The sequence below is a fragment of the Maylandia zebra genome, linkage group LG17 (genome assembly GCF_041146795.1).
Source record: "Maylandia zebra isolate NMK-2024a linkage group LG17, Mzebra_GT3a, whole genome shotgun sequence".
Lineage (NCBI taxonomy): Eukaryota > Metazoa > Chordata > Actinopteri > Cichliformes > Cichlidae > Maylandia > Maylandia zebra.
This window is the reverse complement of record NC_135183.1, coordinates 16,698,907-16,718,451: the sequence shown is the minus strand read 5'-3', so window position 1 is coordinate 16,718,451 and position 19,545 is coordinate 16,698,907. Positions and strand designations below refer to the sequence as shown.

The 19,545-nt window shown below is 44.2% G+C and overlaps 2 protein-coding genes across 3 annotated transcripts; one reads left to right on the top strand and one right to left on the bottom strand.

Annotated features, from left to right (window-relative positions):
- Positions 1-216: 216 nt before the first annotated feature.
- tspan12 (tetraspanin 12) lies at positions 217-7,982 on the bottom strand. Of its 2 annotated transcripts, none has more exons than XM_012922906.5 (7): positions 6,778-7,982; positions 6,273-6,355; positions 5,950-6,085; positions 4,615-4,680; positions 1,878-1,985; positions 1,593-1,736; positions 217-1,480 (listed from the first exon to the last, which is right to left on the bottom strand). In XM_012922906.5, exons 1-7 carry the CDS (start codon positions 6,925-6,927, stop codon positions 1,148-1,150), a joined length of 1,020 nt encoding a protein of 339 aa, XP_012778360.1. In that variant the 5' UTR covers positions 6,928-7,982; the 3' UTR covers positions 217-1,147. The 2 variants fall into 2 exon arrangements, with proteins under 2 accessions (XP_012778360.1, XP_004564970.1); XM_004564913.5 differs by having other exon boundaries at positions 6,813-7,822.
- Positions 7,983-8,361: 379 nt separating this feature from the next.
- ing3 (inhibitor of growth family, member 3) lies at positions 8,362-14,953 on the top strand. Its single transcript, XM_004564914.5, has 12 exons — positions 8,362-8,523; positions 8,665-8,736; positions 10,695-10,795; positions 10,942-11,007; positions 11,670-11,766; positions 11,854-11,925; positions 12,611-12,727; positions 12,805-12,971; positions 13,504-13,697; positions 13,772-13,964; positions 14,061-14,099; positions 14,182-14,953. Exons 1-12 carry the CDS (start codon positions 8,496-8,498, stop codon positions 14,296-14,298), a joined length of 1,263 nt encoding a protein of 420 aa, XP_004564971.1. The 5' UTR covers positions 8,362-8,495; the 3' UTR covers positions 14,299-14,953.
- Positions 14,954-19,545: the final 4,592 nt, after the last annotated feature.

The following is a 19,545-nucleotide window of genomic DNA, read 5'->3' as shown; positions in this document are numbered from 1 at the left end:
CCCAGCAGCTGCAGGAATGTCACAGGTTTCACTCCAAATCCAGAAGCTCCTCCCACATCGCCCCATCTCAATAATCTGAAATATCATCACAGCAAACAGTTTGTGAGAGTTGGGTCGTCCACAGATGCTCTCACATGAGTATCAGAACAAAGCAGGGAGGTCACTTTAGTCCCAGCTGTTACAGTAAGGAGCCATTAAAGTGCAGAGGAGAAGCCGTCCGTCTCAAACAGCTTTAATATTTCGTTTTATTCCAGTGAAAACGCTGTAATAACAAACAATAAATATCCAACAGCATGCACAGACTCTCACACTTCCTGTGGGTGTACAGTCTCTCAGAGAGCTCCATAAATAATCCAATTCAAAAGTCATCTAATGTTCCAGTGGCTCCTGACACAGCTGTCAGGAAAATATCTGGAGTCCGTCTCCAGCCGGCTGTGTCCATATGTTTGGTCTCATTAGAGGCGGGGAGTCCAAACAGGAGGAAGTCTGTTCTCTAACATGTTCTCTGACTTCATCATCCCGAAGAACAAAATCAGCTCCTTTAGAGTTCACGATGTCTGACAGGAACAGCCTCCTCTCTTCCTCACCTGTCTCACTTGTCTCCTCCAGACCTGCAGTAAGTCACCATTCTGTCCATCCTCAGTTTACAGTCTGTTCTTCAGATGACTCACAGTTCACAGAGAGAAGCACGAACAGAGCAGCAGCTACACCCATCACCATCAGATCAGCTGTCAGACTGTAAGAGTGGGAACGCCTTCACTCTGACCAACTGGAAGCTGAGAGGCTGCACACATGTACATCTGATATCAACAATAATCCAGTGGTGCGGTTTAGAGGATGTGATAGAGCAAGACTGTAAAAATAAAAGATTATTTTCCTGTTTTCCTGTAGAAAAAGCACATGACCTGCCTTATTTAAACAGGAAGTCCAGAGTTTAACTTCAGGACTTAAATTTTAACATAAAACTGATGATGAGTCCTCTCTATCAGCTACAGGCACGCGCTGACACGCATTTTGTTCTGTGATGATTGGAGCTGCAGCGATGTCAGGAGGTCATCGGGGGGTGTGGCTTTGCTCTGAAGCTGCCGGTGCTCGTGTTCTCACTGAGTAAAGGTTGTCTGGTGTTGGACAAGCCGGACGAAGCTTTTTAGGCGGCAGCGTGAAGTCGCTCCATCTCAAACTGCTGTTTCGGTGTGGTGGCAGCCATGTTGGTGCAGCCTTTATTTGAGCGGCTGCAGCCCGACTTTAAAGCGTCCGCCGAGGCTGCATGTGCTGCTGTGTCAGGGTCGGGGTCATCCGGTGGCGGCAGTGTGGGCATGTCCGGCTCTGGAGACTTCCGTCCATAATAAAGCGCCCAGAGGAGTGTGAGAGTGAGCGCCATGGCGATGATCTGAGCCACACCGATGGACACGCCCAGGAAACGCAACACCTGCAACTGCTTCGTCCCACGGATGAAGGTGTAGATCTTTGGACCGCAGCCCTAAAACAAACACACAACACACATGTAAGAGGAGGAGGATTTAAGAGCAGCTGGGTCATCAGAGGGCGTGTCCTCTGATGTTTCTGTCCAGTGAGAAGCCGCTGTGGCTCACCTCTTGGTGGAGGTCGCTAAGGTCGTGGTAGTGGGCATGGCGAGCGCAGCCTGGATACTGATTGGAACAGCAGGAGTCAGGTGGCCACTCCATCTCAGTCATCTCCAGCCAATCAGTGAAGTAGATGACACCGCAGCATTTAAACTGAGGCCAGGTGAAGAAACATCTGTGAGTACACAGGTCACCTGACCACACCGTGTGTGTGTGTGTGTGTGTGTGTGTGTGTGTGTGTGTGTGTGTGTGTGTGTGTGTGTGTGTGTGTGTGTGCGTGTGTGTGTGTGTTACCTCAGTCTGAAAGCTGTTCCAGGTGTGCGTGAGCCACTGGTAACGCTGCAGACCGTAGTTTGGCATTCGAGACTTCAGGCTGATCATGTCAGAGCGCTGCACTGAGGGCTACGCACACACACATGCACACACACACGCATACACACACACCATGTCAATTACAGTGAAACAAAAGTAAAAATAAGATCTTAAACGGGTGTAGCTCACTGCTGGAAACATTACAGCTTGTTCCCCATGGAGAAACATGAGTCACACACCCGTGGCTCCTGATTGGTCAAAAACAGGAAACTGAAGTTCAGGTTCAGGATGAAGGAAACAGAGCTGCGGTGTATTCTCCATCACGCTCCTTTCATAACATATGAACATACGTCAGCTGGTCATTCTGGGTTTGGACCCAGGCTTTGTGGTGGTCTTTGAAACAGTATTTAATGTTCTGTTGGTTGTCAGTTGGATCAGTGTGGTTCACCGCTGTGCTGAGCAAGCTAGAGTTTGGTTGTTGTCAGTGTTGGGGTGTATCGGAATGCCTGTACTGGTGTTACATATCAAAATACAAAATATGAGTAACTGTATTCCATTACAGTTACCATTTATATAGGTAATGATTAGAATACAGTTACGTTGTTTCATATGTTAGGCTATCCCCTCTTTATCCACTCTCTAATTTTGGTAATTAAACGCATTGCAGGAAAGGAGGCTCTAAGAGGCTCTAATGTAAGCGTCCTGTTAATGTTGGTGGTGTCACTTACACAAACACAGCCAGCAGTGCATGGGCAAAATGCATTTCTTACTTTGAAATTCCGACACCACGTCACATTTAAAGACGAAAGGGATGGGCGAAATCTGACCGAGCAATGCAAACTCTATTTGCCACCAACCAAGCTACTCTCAGTGTGAAAAGACTCTGCCTCCAACCTAAAGAAACATCCGGAAGTAAGTTCTTTTTTAAAAACTAACCTTAGCCTACTGCAACTACCTTGTTTTAGATGCGGTAGCTACCTGGGTTATGTGCCACTTCAGTATCTTCGATGCACTATTGCTGTGTGATTTATTAATTTACTGAAGGCTGCATTATAACTTGCTAGATGCTAATAATCATGTGCAGTTCTGAAAGCAGACAGAAAGAAAACATAGTCATACAGAAATAGTTTTCTACACAAGATCCCTGCAAAAAGTGCAGCCTTATCTAATCTCCACCCTACTGTTACTCATTTTATACTAAGATTTAAAAATCTAGTTGGTATTGCTTTCAGAGCTGCACATGATTATTTGCAGCTACCAGGTTGCTAATGCTATCCATCAAGTCTAACAGTCTGAACGAACCTCAGCTAACGCCAGCTAAGAATGTTAGCTCAGTGGCAAGTATCCTTCATTCATGTAGTTTTAAAAAGCATGACAATATATCAAGTAATCTAAGGTATTCAGAATACGTTACATTGAGTAACTTAACAAAATACGTTACAAGCTACATTTTGGGCCTATATTCTGTAATTTGTACTGGAATAGATTTTACATGTAACCTTCCCAACACTGGTTGTTGTGTAGTTTATTCCTATGTGTACCCCGCTGTCTGAGCTATTTCACTTTTGTGAAATGTGTGAGTCTGTCGCCTGTTTACTCATTTTATCTTTGGTAGTCTGTTGTCAGCTGTGCTTTGTATTTACTTCCCCTGCCTCGTCCTGTGATTACTGCCAGCTGTTCCTTCTGCTGGCCTCATTACCTCCGGTATTTATCATCTCAATCTACTCGTGTCCTTTGTCCAGTTCTTCTGCACTGTTTTGGCTTTTGTTTCGTTCTGATTTTACCTTCCTCCTCCTCTGTACTGCAAAAATTCCAGCCACTTTCCACATGACAAACCCACAGGCCTCACACACTCAGGACTTCAGGTTTTTACTGCAACCCCCCAAACAGGGACCAACCTGAGGTCCATGTGTGAGTGTCTGCTCGACTGATAAAGAAAAAAGTAAAACCTTCACTACTACAATACCCACAACCCCCTGCAGGCAGCTAATGCAGAGATAAACTGAGCCTGAGGTCAGAGTTCAAAGCCAGGCTCAAACTGCTGTGCTTCAAAGACAGCATTCAAAATGAAACTTTATAAACAACAAACGAAAGAACATATTCTGTCACCCCTAAAATCTGATTGGCTCATTTGAAAATGTTTGGAGATCACCTGAAACTTTGAGAACTTTGAGAAATCAGCAGGAAAAGCTCAGGCTGTAAGAAATGAGTCAGAAAGCGCTACTCGAGGCTCTCTGAGCTCTCCCAGAGGAGCAAGCCTCCAATATTTATTTTGTTATTGTTAGCGTGAGTCTGACACTCACTGAAACTACAAACTACTGCAGGTAATGTACCCTGCAGTACTGGAGTAGATGTATTTGAGTACTTTGCAGGTGGGTGTGAGGTGACGGGCGTGTCGCGGCAGCGCTGAAAGAGGAGCCGGACAAGTCTGAGATTCCTGATTATTATTAGAGACTGGAGTCCAGCCGGTGCATGAGGCGAGAAATGATCCGTTTAGGACGGAAACACTTGCATGTGTGCGACACCGCCGTAACTCCGTACTGACAAACTCGTTACTATCACGATCAGTCAGTGAGAAAAAGCTGCAGAATTTCACATGAACAGAGGCTCAGTTATGAATCACGATTATAATTTTACCTGCTCTGATGGTTTGTTGGTTAAACACATTCACGTCTGACTACATGACATGTTCAGGGATTCAAAGCTTCAATGTTCTCACCTCCTCGTAGGTCCACACAGCACTGGCCAGCTCCACACAGAAGATCACCAACAGACTGCCGAAGTACTGAAACACAGGCGGAGACGAGTTTAGTCTGATAATCAACCTAAAACCTTTCTGTCAAAAAGGCATGAAGCTGACCTCGTCCTCTCCCTCAGTGACAGCCCCGAGGTGTCTGCAGCTCTTAACCCTGAGCAGCACAGTAATGTGTGATGTCTGAAGCTGGTTTTATCTTCTTGTCCACCTGAATAACCTACTCACTCACAAACATGAGAGACTTCTACTGTTATGTAATCTCACAGCTAACTGAGGTGTGTGTGTGTGTTGGAACTGGCTGAGCGGGTTCCCATCATGCCCTGGGGCAGTCCCTGTAGCAGACTGAAGCTCCTCTCAGCAGCTCATCTTTCGGAGACAATCTTATCACCTGTTGGGAACAATGGGGCACCCAACACCTGGTCCCGCCTAATCAGAGCACAGAAAACAGGTGGTGTAGCTCAAACACACAGTTAGGTGGACAGTGTGACCTCTGTGGGCTCTACCTGAGAGTCCAGAGTAGGCTGTGTGTGTGAGACATCATACACCTGCACACCTGCTGACAGTGGTGGACTCTGGACTGAGCTCAATCCTCCCATATGGAGGTGTGTGAGGCGGGTGGAGCGTGTGGAGGTGGAGGCTGACCTCTTCACCTTGTTTAGCAGCTGGTGAGCAGATGATGCTCTGATAGGCTGCAGCAGAACCAGTTGATAAGAGATCAGTCTACCTGAGGAGTGTGTCATTATGATGAAGCTCAGGTGAGTCTGCCTCAGTGCTCATAGGGCTTCAGGTTCAGAGACATCAGCTCCAGGTTTCTGATGTTCCCACTTCACTGTGTACGCAAAATGCCACTGAACCTTAACCCCGCCACAGGAAGGTGGGAGCCGCGGGTGCTTGTGTCATGATATCAGTCTCAGTGTAGACCTGTCATAGCTAACACACTGATCAACAGTCACGCCAACACACACTGACCAACAGTCATGCTAACATACAGGTAACACACTGACCAACAGTCATGCTAACATACAGGTAACACACTGACCAACAGTCATGCTAACATACAGGTAACACACTGACCAACAGTCAGAGCAGCTAAAAATGTTTCCTCTGCTGGCTGATTCAAAACAGAGACTTCATCTGTGCTTTTCCAAATGTGTCAGAGCACTCAGAAACTGTTTCTTGTTAAATGTCAGCTGAATCCAGGACATGGACTTCCTGCTTCTGATTGTAAAATCTGAGATAAATGTCGCCTTTGGTTAAAGTAAAAATCCTTTCTGAAGTGTGTGATGTGAGCATTCGTACCCAGGAGAGCAGCAGCAGGTCACACCTGAGCGTGCCGCAGTACCCCACCATTGCCACGATGATGAGAAAGCAGCACACGGCAACAATGACGGGGTGAACAGCTGGAGAGTACGTGAGGACGGCAGCTTCCTCCAACCTGCATACACACACACACACACACACACGAATTAGCCTCCATGCTCCGAGCTTCACAAAGCAGCTGTTTAGTTCACATCTGGATCATCTATCAGAGACAAGGTGTGTCAGATAAAGATGATTAAAACTTTCAGGTGCTGTCACCTGGTTGGCTCTGATACCTGAGCTGCAAGCCAGGTCAGACTCACCTGGTGTGGGCCGTCAGGGTGAGGACGGTGTTGAGAGAGTCACGGATCCACACCGCCACTCCCAGCACACATGCTGACATCAGCTGGACACACAGAAATAAACACATGGATATGTTTCTGCTGCCTATAATAACATCTGAGAATGTGAAGCAGGCAGCGAGGAACACCCGGCCTGCTTCACCCCAGCGCCGCCTGTCCCTGTACACAGAACTACCACTAAACACAATATTCTGTACACAGAACTACCACTAAACACAGTACTCTGTACACAGAACTACCACTAAAAGCAGTACTCTGTACACAGAACTACCACTAAACGCAGTACTCTGTACACAGAACTACCACTAATCGCAGTACTCTGTACACAGAACTACCACTAAACACAGTACTTCATACAAACAACTACCACTAGACATAGTACCTACAGTTACTGCAGTAAAATACTGCATTGTTTGACTGCTTTAGTATAATGACTCAAACACGCTGATCATTAAAGGGCAATTACACTCTTGTAGTCGTGCGCGTGCCCGCTCCTCTCACCCAGAACAGCAGGTTGAGCGCGTACAGCAGGCAGCGCAGACACCTCACCGCGTCCTCGCGAGCCATCCCGACCGGAGCTCCTCCGCGTGCCGCTCATCTGAGCCCGGGGCACCATGGCAACATGCTCGCTGCACGCACACAGCACGGAGCGCTCAGGAACTGCGCGTGCTCCGTGCGTGAAACCCGCATTCCGTCCCCGCGCGCCCTGGCCCGCTCGGTGACCAGCAGCAGGTGGTCCTCACTGCGCACGCTCTGAACCGGTCACCGCTGTCCGCACACCTCCAGACTGTCACCGGATACACGAATACACACACGCACACACAGCTCCGTCAGTCTGCTGCGTAACAATCCGAACCGTCCGCTCCTCTGCTCCTCCTGCTGCTCCTTCTTCACTAATTAAAGCAGCAGCAGCAGCTCCGCCTCCTCTCTCACAGTGTCCGGGGGGAGGACAGAGGAATGTGTCCGCCTCCAGCCGCACAACCGTGGGGTCAGCAGGCCGAGATTGAGAGGATGAAGCTGCAGGAAACACACACAGCGCTTGGAGTGTTTGTCCACATAGTTCTGGTCATAAACTCTTTGCAGTAGCACTTTTTGTCCCTAAATTATGTGGAAACTTACTTTAGGCTACCTTGTAATTATTTTCCACATACTTTCTGACTATTTGCACATATATTATTATGTTACACACTGCCGGAAACTGAACATAAACTCGTAGAAAGAAAAATGTATGACAAAAGAATGTGGACATAAACTTCCACGGAAATACAGTAAGACATGTCGTTTGTGTCTACATAATTTTGGCCATTTAGGCTGCTTGTTTGTTTTTCTGCTCACACTTGTAATCAAAATAATGTGAACGCATGTGACTGGCTGTCTAAATGGTAAATGGATGGTTCTTATAACACTAATCTAAAACAATATATATACCCCAAAGTATATAGGCTAACACGTGCACTCATTTTACAGTTATTAAAATCACTGATAAGAACTTATAATTAATATATGATCATTAAAATAGAATCACTGCTCGGTTCATGAATAATTATAGTCGCATGAAGTGGGATATGTTTAATTAACAGCTGAACATGTGTGAAAACACAAGCGTATGTGGACAGAAGTTACCACACAGCTTATATTGTTTGTCCACATACTTTAAATGTGTTAAATTAGTACCACAACGCACAAATCGAATATTTAATACATTAGCAAACATATCTGAACAGAAATGGTGAGATGGATTTATTCTTAATCTCTTTAGTTGTTTCTGTCCACATATTCTTGTAGAAAAGTAAATATAATTTTCAGCTGGTCATTAATGCAATTTTTCAGGTAAAAAAAATGTCCAAAAGCTTTGTGTAAATGTGCAGTCGAAATGAAATAGTTTACAAGGCTTGAGAAAAACACCCCTCTTGCTTTTTATTTTCAAATAAATAAATAAAGGATTACTATAGTAGTGCATAAAAGACGTAAAGAAGTGTAAATATAAATACAATTCCCATGATGCATCTGTCCTGTCAACGCCTGCCTGTATGTGAACCAATCAGAGCGCGGGCAGACGCTTGCGTCAGCATCTGTGACCTCCTTTTTTCTGGGTATTTTTTTCTGAGCAGACGTTGGCAGGCGGCGCCATATTGAAAGCAGAGAATTGTCGGCGAAAACGACTGACACCTTAAATTAAACACGATGTTGTACCTGGAGGACTACCTGGAGAGTGAGTATGGGACTGCACCGAAGCGGCAGCGGTGTCACAGGGCTCTGCTGCGCGTTAAATGGGTGTTATTTTCCGGCCAGGTCGGCTCCGGCAGTTAGCCTAGCCGTGCTAGCAGGTAACCGCCTTTTCTTCTCCTGGCAGTGATCGAGCAGCTACCCATGGATCTCCGCGACAGGTTTACGGAAATGAGGGAGATGGACCTGCAGGTTCAGAGTACGTACAACCCTGCCGCCAACGGCGCCACACACCGGGGACACGCGCGCTGCGGCATGCACACATAGCGGCAGCCCTGCTGGGACTGTCCAAGCAACAGAGCCGCGTCCCGGCGCTGATGACCGCCCAATGGCGCTTACTTAATTAGCACACGTTAGCAGAGGCGGCTAACGGGCTGAAACCCAGTAGATACCAGCACGATACTGCAGCGCAGCAACCACCTGGAGGGTCACATCCACCCACAGGGCCCCCTCCCCTTTATTACTGCCGATCCGAAAGTTCACATTCATGCACATTAAAAGTCAAGTTGCTAATAAAGCAACTTTAAAATGATTATCGCTGTTAGACGCTCACAGGAGGTCCTAATCACTATTTTAGCACTTTATAAATAAAAAATAATCAGTTTTCTTTGGTCTAAACTGAGATTATTTAATAGGATTTCTGTAAATATCTATTTTTTTTAAGTTTAAATTAAAAAAAGGTTTTAGTAAAATATGTTTTGATAAATTATGAAGTTGCTGAACAAACTAAATAATTTTGAACTGAAATTTAAAATGAAGGATTATTAAAATAGTAATCATTTCCTCTAAAATATTTTGTTTCAATCACTGACACAAATTTAATTGGACTTAGAGTTAGATCAATTAAACCACTTTCTAAACGCTTGTGTGTGCAGCCAGAAAAAGAACAATGTTGTAACAATGGTATAAACGCGACTCTGAAAGGTGTAATAATAAATGAGTGTTAGGGATACTCTGAATGAGCCTGTGCTGGGCGCTAGTGCTGTGTGATACTGCAGATTTAAGTATTGATCTGATACCAAATAAATACAGGGCCAGTATTGCTGGACACTTTGCTGTCATTTTTCTATCTGTTTAAACCTCAGGATATTAACCCTTTAAGACCTACCATAGAACCAAGTCCACCAGAGCTTATCTATATATTTTTAGATGGTGTAGTGATATTTTTTGGGAGTATTTCAATTTGCTATAGTAACTACATGAATTGCAAAAAAGTGCAATAAAACTACCAAAAAAAATGTAACATTGTTTTTTGCTTGTTTGTTTTTTACACATATTTCTAGTTAGAGAAATTTCAGGGGTATATCCCTCAAAACTGTAAATGCAAAAAAGTTGCGCAAAATAGGTTCCAACCACAGGAAATCTATTTTGAGTGTATTCATAGTTTTATTTTTGACATACACAGATTTTTATATACTGTAGGAAAAATGAAAATAATTATTGTAATGCAAATTTGCAAAAAACAGCATGAGCTATTTCCAGCAGTGTAATTTGAGTTCTTAGCATCCCAGAAACTGTACAGAAAGCCATAAACTTAAAAATGAATTTTAAAAACCACCAACGTATTCTATAGGAAAAAACCGTATTTTCTGCGAAGATGACGCCACTTCCGGTTTCGGGCAGGTAATGTTGGATGCGCTGATTGGAATTAGCAAAGCATGTTTCTGGAATACTATGTTTTTGTTGCTGCAAATAGATGATGAAACTGCTTCAGCTTTAGTCACATTGGTTCAGAGGCACAGATCTGTGACATAACAGGAGCACTCACTGAGTGAGAGCTGGGGAAATAAAGTTTTAATCAAACTTTATTTATACTGCACATTTATACTGCAGAGCGTATCCAATCACGAATCAACAAAATCTAACAAATATTATCCACACATGGCACACTCACTGCTGCAGGTTTCAGCTGGCAGGAAACACTCAAAAACAAATCACCTGAGGGAGTCACACTCAGGTTAGTGTGGACCAGGTGAGTCCTCAGCTCTGATTTCATTAGAACTACAGTCCAAAGGTGATCCCCAGGCTCAGCATAAATCTGCAGTTCACCAACAGAGAGGAAACACCTGAGGGAGGGCCGCAGTCAGACTTTGCACACGTGATGGTAAAATGCTGAGTGCTGCGTTTTCTCACGTCCTTTCCTGTTTGTTCCTTCAGATGCCACGGATCAGCTGGAGCAGAAGGTCATCGAGTTCTTCGTCAACGCCAAGAAGAACAAACCAGAGTGGAGAGAGGAGCAGATGGAGGTCATTAAAAAGGTCAGAGGTGGCGGATTCTTCTTGTGTGTGTGTGTGTGTGTGTGTGTGTGTGTGTGTGTGTGTGTGTGTGTGTGTGTGTGTGTGTGTGTGTGTGTGTGGGTGGTGTGTGTCTTGGGTTTTTGGGTTAAACCTGTGTGTGTTCTTAGGATTACTACAAAGCTCTGGAAGATGCAGATGAGAAAGTCCAGCTGGCCAATCAGATCTATGACCTGGTGAGTAAAGGTTTCCTTCAGGTGTCACTCAGGTGATCACAGAATGGCAAAGGTGCACATTTAGGCTTTAACAGCTTTAACGTGTAGAAATCTCAGAGGAACCCTCAGTTATTCCACACAGCCGCCACTAGAGGGCAGAAAGAACCTTGAAGAGCCACTAAAAAAGCACAAGGAGTTACTTTTCCTGCAGTCTGAGAGCATGGTCACTATCACTGAAAGATACCAGCTAAACTCAGACCCTTCAGTTATAAATCACTGATTGGTTAGATTGATCACTCATCTGTGAGATTTGATCAGTCAATGTTGATCAAGGGTTATGAGAATTTGCATATTAATGGCCAAGGAACTGACCTTCCAGCCCATTGTTCCTTCAGTGGTGTTAGTTTCAGTCATAATGCAAATGTACTGTTTATGAGATTGGGGAAACCTGCAGTCAGCTGAGACTGAAGAAGTCACTTGAATGAGTGACGAAACATTTCTCCCATTGAAAATGCTACGTCCAGATGAAAAGAATCAACTTTTGGGGGCATCTGTGTGATTATTAACACATCCAGACATCCATCAGCCCAACACTTAAAGATTATTCATGTGTCACAGAAAAGCTGCTTGATTGGTTTAAAATTGGTTTTCGTTGTTGACCTCATTGATCCTCTGTGTCTCAGGTGGACCGACACCTGCGTAAACTGGACCAGGAACTGGCCAAGTTCAAGATGGAGCTGGAGGCTGACAACGCTGGCATCACTGAGATCCTTGAGAGACGTGAGTAGCTCTTTGGTTGTATTCGGCAGGGGAATGTTAGACTTCCTGTAACGTGTGCCTGACTTCCTGTCACACATCTGTGCTCAGGATCGTTGGAGATGGACAGCCCGTCTCAGCCTGTCAACAACCACCACGTTCACTCACACGCCACCACAGAGAGTGAGTACACAGCAACACCAGATCTGTTTTTTGTCTGCTGTCTGGATCATCGCCTGCATCTTTCCTGATCCATACTGATTGACCACCTAATCCATGCATATGAATCCCTGAAAGCGTCTTCAGAGTCGTGTAGTCGTTCATCTGAGAATGAGAAATAAAAATATTTTTTTGAGGATGATTAATAGTTGTTAAAATGTTAGAATACAGAAACATGCAGCGGTCATGCTGATGTAAACGAGGTGGGAGGTGTTCCCAGTTGCTGATGTCACACATCACGCATCAACCTGAACTGCAGTGATAACCTGGGTTTTAGACCACACTAACCTCATTCTCTGGCTTCGTCCTCGTGCTGTTGTTAGCAACTTTTAAAAGTTTAGCGTCACGATACTTGTTCTCGTTAGACCTTACCTGCTGAGGTCATTCGGGATCATTTGAGTTGATGCGGAAGCTGTGACATAAGCACAGTGAGCCTCTCTGAGTTGTCCACACTGATTTAACCGACTGAAATCACCCACTCTTGGCCACACCATGGTTCACCATGGTAACAGCAGCAAACATAAACATGGTGTCAGATTGAAGCAGTGTGAACCTCAGATGAATTTGGGGCGGGACATGATGATGGTATTGTGTTGTTTTCAGTTTGAAACAGGAAGTGTCAGCTAACTGCATGTTTGTGTGCTCTCAGAGAGAAAATATAGCGCTCCGAGCCACCACACCACAGAACACGTCCCAGAGAAGAAGTTCAAGTCTGAAGCTCTGCTGTCCACGCTCACGTCAGACGCCTCCAAAGAGAACACGCCAGGTAAGAGCCACGACCCTCACCAGAGCACTCTGACCGCCTGCCATGTGTTGCCTGCCTCACCTGTGTGTCCTCGGCAGGCTGCCGTACCAACAGCACATCCTCGTCCACCAACAATGCGTACAGCGTCAACTCCTCCCAGCCTATGGCCTACAACCTGAGCTCGCTGTCCTCAGGGCCCGGAGCTGGAGCTGGAGCCGGTGCCATCACCATGGCTGCTGCCCAGGCGGTGCAGGCCACAGCTCAGGTGAGAGAACATCCAGTTAGAGAAGGGGTGGAGTTTCTCAGGTGTTTTCACCTGCAGGCCAAACTTGTCGTTTTGGATCAGTTAAAATCTTTTAAAGGTTCTTTGAAAAAAGCGACAGCTTCCAGAAACGTTTGTTCCACAGAGAACGCATGAGCAGCTGATCTGTCTCCATCACCTCTGAAGTCATCTGCAGACATCCTGTTCATCATCATCAGTGCCTCAGCTCTGCTGCTTTGCTGTGTTAGTTGGGTTTCCGGTATAACTCAAACCTGAAATTTCAAGTAACTGTCAGTCTGAGATGAGCAGGTCAAAGAATTTTTAAATCAGACATCTTGAATCACATTTTGTTAGTTCAAGGACTGAAAGATGGTAGAAAATCTGACATCCGGCTACGGGATGTGCTTGTCTGTGTTACTGACAAACAAACAAAACAAACAAGCTTTATTATTTGTCACATACAGTATCATACAGAGTATAACATGCATGCATGCATGACCTAAACGTTTTACTGCTGATGTATCCATGTGAGCAGATGAAGGAGGGCCGGCGGACGTCCAGCCTCAAAGCGAGCTATGAGGCCATCAAAAACAACGACTTCCAGCTGGGCAGGGACTTCGCTCTGTCCCGGGAAAGCACTGCCGGATACTCCTCCTCCGCCCTTGCCTCCACCCTCACTCAGACCCTCACCCCCAGCACCACCTCTGACTCTCGAGGACGCAAGTCCAAGTAAGACCACCATCTTGGCTTCTTGCCTCCAGCGCTCAGCATGGATAAACACTCACTCTTCTTCTGTTTTACAGGAGCAGCATTAAGTCTTCCAACCATCAGTCATCTTCGTCGTCCTCCTCCTCCTCACTGTCGTCCTGTTCTTCGTCATCGGCGCTCGCTCAGGAGCTCTCCCAGCAGGCATCGGTGCTGCCTGAAGCCGAGGCCAACAGTCAGGTGGACTGGACCTACGACCCCAACGAGCCCCGATACTGCATCTGTAACCAGGTACACACACACATACACGCATACATCAGGTTTGCTGATGGACCAATCACTGACGAGGCCTCATAGAATGATGGTGACTCCTCTTCTGTGTTTCAGGTTTCTTATGGAGAGATGGTCGGCTGTGACAACACAGACGTGAGTCTTTTACCTTCAGGTTCTGACCCGTGGAAACGGGTGTCTGTGTGTATGTGCTGACCGTGTCTGTGTATGTCCTCAGTGTCCGATCGAGTGGTTCCACTACGGCTGTGTTGGCCTGACGGAGGCCCCGAAGGGGAAGTGGTACTGCCCTCAGTGCACAGCGGCCATGAAGAGGAGGGGCAGCCGCCATAAATAGACACATCTCCTTGTAACCTTCATTAGAGGCGGCTGAGGTCAGAGGTCACCAACAGCAAACTGCTCATCATCAGACACTGAGGATTTAAAGCCGTGTGGAGGAAGTGATGTCAGCTCTGAGAGAAATAAAATCTGGGTTCAGTCTAAGCCTAAAAACAACCACAGTCTCTGCCAAAACTAGTCTTTGTTATTCAGATTCAGTGAAGTTAATCTTGACATTTTAAACTGGTCAGAATAATTAATGAGTCTTTCTGTCAGAGCACAGATACAACCCAGGTTTTATATTTGGTTAATCTGGGATTATACTTGGAATAGCCAAGTTTGTAAACCAGGTCTTTTTGTCTCCTTCCATTATATGCAGATTTTTCCCAGAGCTGAAATTATTTCCCATGAGGCCATGCTCCCCTCTCACTCATTTAAAACTACAAACAGGATGGGTTGTTGGACTACAACTATGAATGCCTGTTGGAGCCAAATTAGATGAGTCTCATTTGACCTCCATAGTAAGCCAGAATGTATTGTGTGTGTGTGTGTGTGTGTGTGTGTGTGTGTGTGTGTGTGTGTGTGTGTGTGTGTTGGTTTGTGCCGTGTTGGTTTGCGTGTGTGTGACAAATGTTAAAATGAAGAGTCCAATAAAGCGATGTTTTGGTAAATCAGCTGGTGCGTTGTTGTTATTTGACCTAATGGGATCAACAGGAAGCGTTGATGGAAACAGTTTTCCTTCATTTTTGCTGTGAGCGGCTGTCACAACTGTAAACATCTGGTGGGTGAGAACTTCAGGCTGCCACGTAGTGCCGTTTATTCATTAAATCTGTGTGTCTCTGAAGTCCGTGTACAAAGATTATCTGCAAGTTTCTAAGCCTGAAGACCAGAGGTGGGTCGAGTATCCAAAAATTGTACTCAAGTAAGAGTAGCATTACTGGACCATAAAATATTATTACTCAAGTAAAAGTGAAAAGTAGTCTTCAAAAAAGTTACTCAAGAGTAAAAAAGTACTTGGTGAAAAGACTACTCAAGTAGCGAGTAACTGTTTGAAATGTCTGATTTATTTTTTAAATAAATGCTATCAGACAAAAATAAATATACAGATTTTAGTATTTTCAACAGGAATATATGTACAAAGATCAACAAAATAAGGCACAACAATTCTAATTTCCAGATTTCAGTTTTTCACAACATAAAGCTTTTTTCACCAATGCCTACAGTAAATAATATAAATATATAAACAGTGCAAACAATTTCCAGTGACACGATATGCTGTCAACTTTATTTTCATTTTTGCTCGAAATGCCACAGCAGCCTCAGAGAAAACATTAGAACGAGGCATCTTCAACATATGTACATACAAGGGAGCTCAGTTTACCATAAATTGTATGGGTGTGCATCTATTTCTGCATATTTAGCAAAAATGTGCCATTTCTTCACTCAGTGAAGTGATGGTTAAGCTTCAGCAGCAGTTTGCTCTCAACGTTCTTTCTGTGAAGCTGTAACTGTTCAGCAGTGAACAGGAGTCCTGCATGACTGAGAAGTCCTTCACAAGCTCCAGATGCAGGAAGAGCTGTACTGATTTTGATCGACAGCTTCTTGATGTGAGGAACGCCATGTAATAGATCCACACCTCCAGTGAATGGACATGAAAGGTACCTCTCCAGCTCCATTGCTTCTGGCTTTCCTGACCCCATGGATCCATCATCTTAGTCGGTTAGGCCACTGTTTGTGCTGGCCTCATTCAGCTGGCCTCTGAGTCTAGGTGATGTCTGATGAAGTTGAGACCTGTGGAAGATGTATGGTTTTCAAAAGAATTAGGTCTGGTCATTATAGTGCTGTATACACTGCCAAGCTGCAGATGTTTGGCAAGAAGATTTGATCACACTGGAGATGTTTTTACTAACTCTTGTAGAAAAACAAAATCTTGTCATTCATATCCCACACAAACAGTTTGCAATGAATTCCAGATTAAGTTTAAAATAAGAATGCGTGCAAGGCTAAGCAGTGCTAGCCAATGTTTGGCTGTTACTCTGGGAAAAGACGAGAAAGACAGTAGTGATGGGATTTCCAGCTCTTTTTAGAGAACCGGCTCTTTTGGCTCTGAACCGGCTCTTCAGGTTGTTTTGTTGCTTTAATTAATTTATTATTAACAATAATATAAAATTATGCACAAAAGGAATTACTAATGTTAAAAAAAAGTGGTTTTATTTATATATGTTTATATATAAATATATGCGGTGGCCCCTAGAGACAAAACACGTACAAACTCCAAAACACATTTCTAGCATTAACTGAACTTCCAAAACAGAGCTACTAGATCACTTAAATTACACAATTGAAAGCATATGTGTTTTGTTTGTGTATTTATCAGTGTTGGGTAAGTTACTTTAAAATAGTAACTTAGTTACATTACTAGTTACTTCTCTCAAAAGTAACTCCGTTACTTCAAGTTACTTGTTACTTTCAAAGTAACTAGTTACTAGGGAAAGTACTTTGGTTTTACTCAGAATTCTCTTGTTAATGTGTTGCTTCCATTACTTTGCCAGTCTTCTAGCTTGCTTACTTGCCACAAGTGCACTGTGCCACCTACCAATAGAAAGGATATGATAACGTGCATATTTCCACGAGAGAAATCCCACGCCTGGACTGTCATTGACTGCTGCCATGATTCTAGCCTACGTCACAGAGTCATGTGCGCCTTTTACATCCAACACAAAAACTGCAGTCGTGGTGCTTTCGATTGTACTCAGAACTCGGAAAATCTGCCTTCTGAATAGGAAGATGTAGGTAACACCAGACTGCAGATGAGCTGCATACAGGGCTGGACTGGGACAGAAAATTGGCCCGGGCATTTTGACTAGAGACCGGCCCACCATTATAGGAAAAATCATAAAGCCTTTGAATGAAAACAAACACTGTTGTGACAGTGATGTACACTGTTCTGATGGTATATATGCATCAATCTATCAATCGTTTGTTGTAAGATTCAGATAATTATTTTTTAAAAGCTAGACATTTTAAATGAGAATAAGAAAGAAAAGTATTTCTTTGTGCCCCCCTCTCCCTGTTAATGCCCTACATGCCCCCCTGGCAACACTTTGCTAGACCCGCCCCTGCACAGTTACCAGCTGTCAGCTACTTAGAAAAGGATCCTGGGGTTATTAGTCTCTCAGAAACTGTTCATAACTTCCCTTCAACTCATTCATGTCACCTAAAAGGTAAACCTGTTTCTCCATCACCTGTTCAGCTCTGATGATTCAGTAAGGACATCTCCTGGTTTCATCTTCATGTTTCCCTCTCACCACATATCCAAACCGACATCATGACCAGCAGCTTTTACAGCTGTGGCTCCAGCAAACATCAGCTGATACTGGAAATTAATATTAAATAAATTCTAACAACAGCTGATCAAGCTTAAACCGCTGCTGTTGTTTAGCGCGACATCCGCTGGTTTCCTCTTTCGGTGCAAAGTGGGCGATAAACAAACAAGAGAGACGATCAGCTGATCATTGATCAGTTTTCATGATTGAAGTAGAAACGGGAGAGGGAGGGGGGGAGAATGAGAGGAGAAGAGGCAGCTGTGCAGCAAAGACACAGAATAACTCCAGCTTTGTGCCTTTTTCATTGTAGCTGAATTACGGGACAAACTGTTCCTTTTCACCTCAATAAGAAACGTGTAATATTTTCTCTGAATACCAGACGGGAAGGTTGGCAACTCTAATAACTTATGAACAAAATAAAGTTCAACATCATTAACTTCATAGCACCCACCCAGCTGTATAGAAACTCCGTCATGCTAGCTAGCACGCAGTACGGAAAAAGTCAGAATAACGAAAATAAACTCCACCTAAACTTGGTTCATATCTGACCCAGAGAGACTGCAGGTCATAACTTCTTACCTGAAGTTCAGTTCACACTTGGACCGACGGCCGCCTCGGGTCTCTTTTCCTTCTGCGTCCCTTTTCCTTCATCCACCTGCTGGCCTCCACCACTTGCTAATGTTACTGAATCTGTGGAAGCTCCGCGATAGCCACCACACGAAGTAACGAGTAACGACCCTATCTAAATCCCAGTAACGAGTAACGCGTTCCTGATTTTGGCATAATAACTAGTTATCGTGCTCGTTACCACAATAATAACGTAGTTACTGTAACGCATTACTTAATAACGCGTTAGTCCCAACTCTGGTATTTATACACAAGAACTCATATATATGCAAATAATTTTAAAAAAAAGTGTGAGAGAGAGGGTGAGAGAAAGAAAAAAAAACAACCCACGGCTCGCGATAAGGAGCCGGCTCGCGTCGTTCACGTCAAAGATCCGGCTCTAAGAGCCATTTCATTCGCGACCTACACATCACTAAAAGACAGTGATGGAAGCCGTGACTGGAGCTGCGATGTAGCCTATATAATATTTAAATTGTACGAACGTGATAATTATGTGTATTGTAATAACGTGATATTATATTGTACAAACATGAAAGGTATATTGTTAGAACAATATACTTTTCTATTTTTCTTTTGCCTGGGTGGCATTATTTTTTAAAAAGTAACAAGTCGAATTTTGCAAATGTAGCGGAGTAAAAGTACAGTTTCTTCTTCACAAATGTACTCAAGTAAAAGTAAAAAGTATTGTGCAAAAAAGGTACTTTAAAAGTACATTTTTCTCAAAAACTTACTCAGGTAAATGTAACGGAGTAAATGTAACTCATTACTACCCACCTCTGCTGAAGACCACAGAGCCAGTTCACATCATTGCTTTATAGTTTGTTTTTATTAGTTGATGTAGCTGCAGTTCCTCTACCGTCCGGCAGAGGTCAGCCAGGAGACTCTCGGGTCAAAATAGCAGATAAATATGTTTACATTTCTGTGGATAATTTCCCTTTAATAGCTCTGTGGGTGGGTGTGGGGGTCCCGTTGGAATAGGAACGTTTAGCCAGCTGTAGTTCTGGGCCAGCCAGTCTTCCAGATTTTAGAGTAGAAAGATGCAGTTTGAAAGTTGTTGGTCAGCAGAAACAGTGAGAGCTTTTTAACTCACATAGTCACACATCCGCGCACGCACACACACACACACACACACACACACACACACACACACACACACATATATATATATATATATATATATATATATATATATATATATATATATATATATATATATATATATACACACACATATCTCACGCACGTGGAGTGCGCGCGCCTGAAATATCTGGACTAGGAGGAGCTGACCTCCTGCAGACTCCTTGCAGAGAGGG

What these genes read in the sequence shown, in the direction of transcription:
- ing3 (XM_004564914.5), top strand. Translation starts at nt 8,496, where the DNA reads ATGTTGTACCTGGAGGACTACCTGGAGA. An exon ending in CTCCAAAGAGAACACGCCAG is followed by an intron (nt 12,728 to 12,804) that starts GTAAGAGCCACG and finishes TGTCCTCGGCAG; the next exon opens with GCTGCCGTACCAACAGCACA. An exon ending in TCTCGAGGACGCAAGTCCAA is followed by an intron (nt 13,698 to 13,771) that starts GTAAGACCACCA and finishes TCTGTTTTACAG; the next exon opens with GAGCAGCATTAAGTCTTCCA.
- tspan12 (XM_012922906.5), bottom strand. Translation starts at nt 6,927, where the DNA reads ATGGTGCCCCGGGCTCAGATGAGCGGCACGCGGAGGAGCTCCGGTCGG. An exon ending in ACCTGCTGCTGCTCTCCTGG is followed by an intron (nt 4,681 to 5,949) that starts GTACGAATGCTC and finishes CCTGTGTTTCAG; the next exon opens with TACTTCGGCAGTCTGTTGGT. An exon ending in CTGTGTGGACCTACGAGGAG is followed by an intron (nt 1,986 to 4,614) that starts GTGAGAACATTG and finishes GTGTGTGCGTAG; the next exon opens with CCCTCAGTGCAGCGCTCTGA.